The following is an 8,834-nucleotide window of genomic DNA, read 5'->3' on the forward strand; positions in this document are numbered from 1 at the left end:
GTAGCTGGGATTACAGGCACGCACCACCATGCCCAGCTAAGTTTTTGTATTTTTAGTAGAACGGGGTTTCACCATGTTGACCAGGATGGTCTCGATCTCTTGACCTTGTGATCCACCCGCCTCGGCCTCCCAAAGTGCTGGGATTACAGGCTTGAGCCACCGCGCCCAGCCTTCTCATTTTCTTAAGAGACTGGGTCTCGCTATGTTGCCCAGACTGGAGCGCAGTGGCTATTCACAGGCGCGATCCCACTACTGATCAGCACGTGAGCTCACTTTCAAAAAAAAAGATTGGATATTATTTCAAATAATCATCACTTTACCATTGTTCCAACGACTTAAAGGTAGCTTCATATTAAATTTCTGAATTTTCACTGGAGATGGTGTTGAAGTTAAGACACAGGGACTCCCCTTTACTATTCTTATTGGTAGTAGTATTAACAATAGCACTCAAAAAAAGGTTGGGGAACAGTGGGGAGAAAAATGAACTCATCTTTGAAGAAGCTACATCTTCACGTATCTCTATCAGGGCTGATGGCAACACCAACACATCAGAAAGCATGAGAAGCATTCTTCCACTCGCTTTTCTTTTATCCTTTAAATCTAACCTTTTCCTTCATGCTTTAAGTTTAATCAAAGGCTGCATCCTATTGAGTTCCTTCCTTAAAACAGTCCCATTCCATGCACTCTTTGATCCCTCAGTACTGCCTTACTTGAAGTCCATCTGTCTCTCACTTTACTCGTCTCTAGTCTCATCTCTCTCCAAATGCATTCTCCACGTTCACTATCAGAGGGACTTTGTGCTCAGGCTGTCCTCCCCTCCCTGTCTGCCAGATAACCTCACAGTCCTCTTAGAAGCCTCACCTCAATCATCAATTCTTTCAACCTGATCATTACTCGGTGTAGAAACACCTGAGTTTCCCGTAAGTCTCACTCCGCTCTCTGTATTTGTACTACAATATCTGATACTTTTTATTTATAAGTACATCTTTCCCTATCATTTTTAATCTTCTTATTAAAGGTAGAGTAATATCTTATTCTCCTGTGTGCCCTGGCACTTTGTACAGTGTCTGGCACACAGAAGGCTCACAATAAATGTCTGTTATGTGAAGGGGGGAATGGTAACATAATACAACATAACAGCAGTGATAACCTAAGATCAAAGTTCAGGTTTAAGACATGCTACCTGTTTCCAAGACTAGCAAGTGAACACTGGGGAGAAACACCCTCCTGCCCCGATTCTTAGGAAATTCTGTCTGGTTTACATGCTATAAAATTTTGGATTCTTGAGAGGTTCTCTCAAATAAAGCATGCTAAAATATAGCTATCTTTTCTGAAAAGCCAAAAATAGGGAAAAAACCCAAGATGAGTGAGATACATTCCAATATGCTTTTGGAAATGTAAACATCTGAACACCAAATTTATATCACTACTACACTGGGCACAGGAAAAAAAAAAAATCCTAAGTGAAGAATTAAAGACATACCATCCAAAATGAAGATTTAATTCTCAAATGTGAAAAATAAAATAGTTAATGCTCAAATTTGCCAAAGTTTAATTCTAAAAAGTAAATTCGCTAAAGGTTAAAATAAAAATTGTCATCTCTATGCCAGATTCTTACATGTTCAACAACTCTGTTCTTCAAGTCTTTCCACCTTTTTTCACCTTCCTCTGTAGAACCAAAAACATCAGTTGCAGGACTCTCAGGGGAACCTTTTCTTAATTCCATTCCATAGTCCTCAACAAGTGTGGACCAACGCATCAACTCCATTGTGGTAAAAAGCTTTAAAAGATCCCTGCAAATTGTATACATCTTAATATTCCAAATCTGTAAAAATTAAGTATTAACTAACATAGCAAAGTTCAAAAAATCAACAGACTGTTTTCGTTAAATTTTATTTAGGAGACACAATTTGATTATTTATTTTACCAACTTTATTACCATTTTTTTCCCCACAGTGGTTCAGAATACAGCATTCTCCCACTTAACACTCTGCTGTCTTCTGCACTGTCAATTTCTGAAATAACACTGTAAATGTACTCATGAAACAAAGAGAAATAAGAGCCTGTTGTGCTTATGATGAAGCAAGTCTATTTTATATAACAGATTTTCAGAAGTATGTCTTTCCGAAAATCACAAAGCTCTAAACTACTAATGGTGAAACTCTTATCAAATGGTTAATCAAAAGCTGCTAAAGTAGACCTGATATGAAACTTCCACCTGAAAAGCAATTTAGAATAAAGTGTATTATGATCTCGTTGATTGCTAATGTAATGCTAAAAAAACGTTTCACCACTTTATCATCTCTAGTTTTATTCTCTAATATAATCTATCAGTAACCAATTAAGAAGTTAACACTTAGGCCAAGCATGGTGGCTCAAGCCTGTAATCCCAGCACTTTGAGAGAGTGAGGTTGGCGGATGACCTGAGGGCAGGAATTTGAGACCAGCCTGGCCAACATGGTGAAACCCCGTCTCTACTAAAAATACAAAAATTAGCTGGGTATGGTAACGGTGCCTGTAATCCCAGCTACTTGGGAGGCTGGTGCAGGAGAATTGCTTAAACCCGGGAGGCAGAAGTTGCAGTGAGCTGAGTTGGCACCATTGCACTCCAGCCTGGGCAACAAGAGCGAAACTCCGTCTCCAAAAACGAAGTACAGAAGTATACGCTTAGGTTAGCCAATTTTCTTTCAAAATGGAGTTTCTACTGTGATATTATCATGCTAATTTCAAAAGTACTTACTTGTATTTGGGAATTTCTTCTAACTTCTTGTCACCACTTATTCGGTGAACCAAATCGGACTGTTCATTGTCAAAAGGAGCCAGGATAACATAGAGTACCACACTCTTCAGAGCCTGAAAGAGTTGTACAACAAAGGTTATACGCAAGACTAGACATAATGGAAACATTGGCAAAAACTGAACAATCATAGTATAACTACATATCCATTATGTATGTTAAAGTCCTAAGGGAAAAAATATTGCCAGGCTGCCTGTTCATAGTGTCTTTCTATAGTATTTAGTTTTCACAAAACTATTACAATAAATCATTGCTAATCTGAATTACTACCTTAGCAGACATTTTTCTTGACATTCATTTTTGACAAATGTATAAAGAAAAAGTTCTTACAACAAGTTAGCAGTATAAATGTGGAATGTATATATAAGCACTTTAAAACAGGTTTTATAAAATAACTTTCCAAAGTAATGCTGGGTCTTTATCTGCAACCTTTATTAGGATGTGACCCACTGTACATATTTTAAACAGGAACCCTATATTTCTCCAAAAAGTGAAACAAAATCTAAACTATTGCCACAATTAGACTGAATCAGTAATATACTGAACACCACTGAATAGAAAGCAGCACCATACAACTGCATCTAATTGTTGCAGTTAAAAAGGTTTGAAAATTTTAAAATGCAAATTACTCTTCTGAATAAGCAGCCATGTCAATTACACGAATATATTCTTACCTGCTGCCATTTTTCACTTTCTGCCTGTATACAGGGAGTATCATATATTGCTCTGTAGTGCTTACAAATAGACAAATAGGATCCCTCATGTTGATCCAGCTGAATCATTAAATTATAGTACTTCAACTTTAATTTCTGCAAAAAGGTTGACAAAACAAATTGGGGTTTATGGGTTTTCTTCATACTTCTAAAGTAAACTATAGTCAGAGATATGCTCACCTCTGTATTTTCTTCCTGGAAAAATTTGGTGTTAATTTTCTTGCTGATGATTTGTGTTCGAATGTAATCCTTCACAGCTAGGCAGAGCCTCATCTGCTCCAAAATAAATTCCACTCGCTCTTTCTTTTCCATTGACCCGTAGGTTTCCACCTAGCACAGTAATTCCCCAAATAAGTTTATAATACTTTGCAATTTTGCAAATTGCAACAAAATTAAATAGATATTAAAATATTCACCCTTGTTAAATAATAAGAATCTTCATATGTATAGGGAGAGTGCTGACAATTAAAAGCTTGTTACATCTATAAAATTATAATGTATAATGGATTTTTCCCCTTTTGGTAAAAAAAAATTCTATGAATTTTAACAGATGTAGTGATTTGCGTAACTACCATCACAATGAAGACACAGAACCCAAAAAACCTTCCTTGCATTACCCCTTTATAATCACACACTTCCCCTACTCATAAGCCCCCTAAGACATCCAATGATCTGTACTCCATCACTACAAATTTGTCTTTTCAAGAAGGTCAAATATAGTATATAATGCTTTGAGATTGTCTTTATTCACTCTAAATAATGGCCTGAATTGTAAGATTCATTCATCAATAGTTCATTTCTTTTTACTGCTTAGTAGTATTCCATTTACGGACACACCACAGTTTATTCACCTGTTGAAGGATATCTGGGGTGATTCTTTTTACTACCACAAATAGAGCTATTATGAACAAGTTTTGTGGACTGGTTTAACGTAAATGTAAGTTTTCATTTCCCATGGGTAAATACTCAAGAGTGGGACTGCTGGATCATATGGGAAGTATATTGCCAAACTGTTTTCCAGAGTGGCTGCACCATCTTGCATTCTCACCAGCAAGGGATAGGAGTTCCAGCTGCTTTGCATCCCCACCAATACTGAGTATTTTACTGTTTAAACTGTAGGCATTTTAACAAGTATGTAGTGGTACCTCATTGTTGTTTTAATTTGCATCTTCTTAATGGTTAATGAGGAAATGACAGTTTTAAATATGAAAAAAGATGCCATTCACAGGCTTTCACTCAAAACCCAATATAATTATTGGTGCCAAACATTTTGGATATGGGATACTCATCTTATATTTCCATTAGAAAATACTGCTGACTGCCGGGCGCGGTGGCTTAAGCCTGTAATCCCAGCACTTTGGGAGGCCAAGGCGGGTGGATCACGAGGTCAAGAGATCGAGACCATCCTGGTCAACACGGTGAAACCCCATCTCTACTAAAAATACAAAACATTAGCTGGGCATGGTGGCGCGTGCCTGTAATCCCAGCTACTCAGGAGGCTGAGGCAGGAGAACTGCCTGAACCCAGGAGGCGGAGGTTGCGGTGAGCCGAGATTGTGCCATTGCACTCCAGCTTGGGTAACAAGAGTGAAACTCTATCTCAAAAAAAAAGAAAAGAAAAGAAAAGAAAATACTGCTGACTAAACAAAGTTTTACCCACTCTAAAACACAGTACCTTACCTGTAGCTCCTGTAAGATGGAGGCTGCCTCTTTCACGTCGCCATTTTGTTCTTTTATAGTTGCTAATGTTTTAGTCAGTCGAGCACGCTCAATTTCAACATAAATCTACAAATGAGAAATTTACGCAATTAAAATTCTGTGGAAACATATTAAAATTTAAAAAGTAGGCTGTGGGCGGTGGCTCACACCTGCAATCCTAACACTTTGGAAGGCCGAGGCAGGAGGATTCCATGAGCCCAGGAGTCTGAGACCAGCCTGGCCAACATAGTGAAACCCTACCTCTCCTAAAATTATAAAAAATTAACGGTGGTAGGGGCCTGTAATCCCAGTTACTCGGGAGGCTAAGGCAGGAGAATCGCTTGACCCTGGTAGGCGGAGATTGCAGTGAGCTGAGATTGCGTCACTGCACTCCAGCCTTGGTGATAGAGCAAGACACCATCTGTCTAAAAAAAAAAAAAAAAAAGTAATTACTATGTTTACCAAATAATAGGACAAGCTACGTAAACAGCACAGAAAATTCAAAGTGCCTTTTGAGTATTTGAAAAGTGTGTTATATGTAGCCCAATGTCTACAGTTAATACTCTAATTCTGATTTATCTTTAAATACAAGACTACCTTCTTTAAAAATATCTGGTTTTTCTAGTTATTAAAGTTAACATTTTTGTAGTTACAAGTAATGTTAGATTTATAATTTCCAACAAATTAAACACTAAAAATATGACTACAGTATAACCTAAAGCACCTGAGGAATTAATTTTCATGCTTAGGTTTGCTTACTCTATTTCCAATAATATCAAACTAATTACAGCTTCCTACAACTATCATGCATTTCTTACTTTGGTGTTTTTGAATATAATTTCCTCTACGTCTAAAATGCTCTTCTCCCACACTCTGACCCTGGGAAATTTTTATTCATTTTTTTAAGTCTCAATATAAATCTGTGATGACTAATACTCAGAGAAAGCTAGATATACCATGGCTGTCACTATTTAAATAGATTCATCTGCAGAAAGGGATGTACAAAGACATTATTGGTTGAATTAAAGGGATGACCTTTTGCGTATTTCTTTAAAAAATAAACATAATGTATACTTATACAAAATATCTACATACATTAAGTATCTCTGAATATAGACAAAACAGTTTGTATCATTGTGAGTTATGTCAACAGAAAATTTACCTTGCCTTCGGTAACCATTCGTAGAGTATCAATTAATCGAAGTTTGATAGGAAGGTCTGTGATTTCCTCAACGTAAGTACAGCACTGTTGAACCATTTTAGCAACAGCCTAAAATATTAAAAACCGTTCATAAGTAAAATACATTCCTCACAGAGGAAAAAAATAATGTATTTTGTTGATGGAAGAGCAATGATTGAACTTGGTCTTCCCAAGCAACTCTAGACCCGGAAATATCATAAAGAACATCACATCAAAATTTCCCTAATACCGAAAAAGTACCAAGTACCCCGTAACAAGTCAGAAAAGGTCAGGAAAACCTCAGATGCAGAGATGCAGCCAAGCAGGAAAGCATGGAAGAAATGGCATCTGATTAAAGGGAGAAAAAGGGAAGAGAAAGCAGAGGTCCACGGCTGCTTAAAGCCATCACCTGCGGATAACTGTGACTGAGGAGGAAAAAGGCAGTGGCAGAGGCAAAAGGTAAAACAGTTCTACCGGCGGGGTGGGAAGAGCCACAGTCACCCAAATTCACCTCAATATGATGTGACAGTGAGAGCCAGAGACCCTCTTCCCTTCAATTTCCTCACATGTTATATCTAGGGGCTGGAATACATTCCCTTCAGCACTAACATTCTGATCTAGGTCACAAGTCAGCAAACATTTTCTGTAAATTTTTGCAAATGTTTACAAAGTAATTATTTTGGACTTTGTGGGCCACAGTCTCTGTGACAACTATTCAACTGCCTCCTTAAAAACAAATGGGCGTGGCTGTGTTCCAATGACTTTATTTATAAAAAATAGGCGGGTGGGATTTGGTTTGTGTCCCATCATTTGCCAGTGCCTGATCTGGATTTTAAGCAATATATCATAATCATTAATAATTAGGCCCATGAGTCATCAAGAAAATGTGAAATTACATTTAATATATTTTGGTTAAGGCAGCAGAGAAGTAAATAGTATGTCTTAGAAAGATTTCCATGAAAAACATTTAATGTTTAAGAAGTTTAGCTTAAACCTTTTTGTTGTGGAGGGGATCTGATTTTATTTTAGATTCAGGGGTTACATGTGGAGGTTTGTTTCATGAATAGATTGTATAGTGGTGAGGTATGGTCTTCTAGTGAACCCATCACCCAAACAGTGAAGATGGTACCCTAAAGGTAATTTTGGATACAACAGGTAACCCTCGCCTCCTTTCATCCTGCTTCTGGAGTCCCCAGTGTCTATTATTTCCATCTTTTTTTAATTAAAAATAATTTTTTTTAATGACATGGGGCCTCACTTTGTCACCGAGGCTGGAGTGCAGTGCCATGACCATAGCTCACTGCTACCTCAAATTCCTGGGCTTGAGTGATCCTCCCACCTCAGCCTCTTGGGCAGCTAGGACTACAGGTATGTGCCAACACACACAGCTAATTTTTTAAAAGATTTTTGTGGAGAAAGGGGTCTCACCATCTTTATGCCCATGTGTACCTATTGTTTAGCTTCCATTTACCAATGAGAACGAGCAGTATTCAAGTTTTAACTATGTGAAACACTGGTTATTTAGAGACCCAGGCATTCCAGAAAGCTACGGTTTTATTATAAAACAGAACTCTTTCACTAAGTGCAAGGCCCTAGGACTTCTAGTATCTCACAAAACATATGATCCCTGTAAAGTTAATTATAATTTCTAGAAGTGCACACAACTTGATAATTCTAAAAGCTGTGCAAAAAATCCATGAACAGAAATCAGATGCGGTTAAAAATAACAACAGTAACCACAGTAGTCCCAACTTATCAAGGTTTTGCTTTCCAGTTTCAGTTAGCCATGGTCAACTGTGGTCTGAAAATATTAAATGGAAAATTCCATGTATAAACAATCTGTAAGTTTTAAACTGCACACCGTTCTGAGTAGTGATGAAATCAAATACAGTCCCTCAAGTCAGCCCTTGGTCCAGTGTCTCCACACTACACACACTAGTCACTCAGGAGCCATCTCAGGTACCAGATCCACTGGCTCACATGCAGTGCTTGTGCTCAAGCAAGCCTTATTATACTTCACAACGGCCTCAGAGCCCAAGAGTGGTGATGCTGACCATTCATATATGCCGAAGTGAAGCCATAAAGTGTCTCCTTTACGTGAAAAGGTGAAAATTCTCAACAAGGAAAAGCATAATGGATATATGGTTTCATACTATCTGTGGTTTCTGGTCTCCAGAGAGGGTTTTTGGACATATCCCTTATGAATAAAGGGAGAGTACTGTACATGAACACACTAACAATGCAATGGGGAAGCTATTAACAACATTCTAATAAGAAGTGACCATCCTACTGCTCTCTGAAAAAAATGCAAGTAAGACATTAAGGAAGTTACAGTTGGAGTGACGCCTTGGGCTCAAGTTTATTTTCTGTCAAGAAAATAAACAGAAAACATTAATATTAAGCAATCAAGAAAAGGTTATTTTCATTAATTTTTTTTTTTTTTTTTT

At 37.6% G+C, this 8,834-nt stretch overlaps 1 protein-coding gene across 1 annotated transcript in view; it reads right to left on the reverse strand.

The window, feature by feature from the left end:
* PSMD12 (proteasome 26S subunit, non-ATPase 12) overlaps positions 1-8,834 on the reverse strand; it is a 23,372-nt gene that overhangs the window by 2,543 nt on the left and 11,995 nt on the right. Inside the window, exons 4-9 of the mRNA XM_017542833.2 lie at positions 6,370-6,477; positions 5,190-5,294; positions 3,691-3,840; positions 3,472-3,606; positions 2,741-2,853; positions 1,619-1,793 (exon numbers count right to left, since the gene is read on the reverse strand). Of these exons, the coding sequence (XP_017398322.1) occupies positions 1,619-1,793; positions 2,741-2,853; positions 3,472-3,606; positions 3,691-3,840; positions 5,190-5,294; positions 6,370-6,477 (786 nt within the window). The remainder of the gene's footprint in view (positions 1-1,618; positions 1,794-2,740; positions 2,854-3,471; positions 3,607-3,690; positions 3,841-5,189; positions 5,295-6,369; positions 6,478-8,834) is intronic.

This window comes from Cebus imitator, unplaced genomic scaffold (assembly GCF_001604975.1).
Source record: "Cebus imitator isolate Cc_AM_T3 unplaced genomic scaffold, Cebus_imitator-1.0 Scaffold148, whole genome shotgun sequence".
Lineage (NCBI taxonomy): Eukaryota > Metazoa > Chordata > Mammalia > Primates > Cebidae > Cebus > Cebus imitator.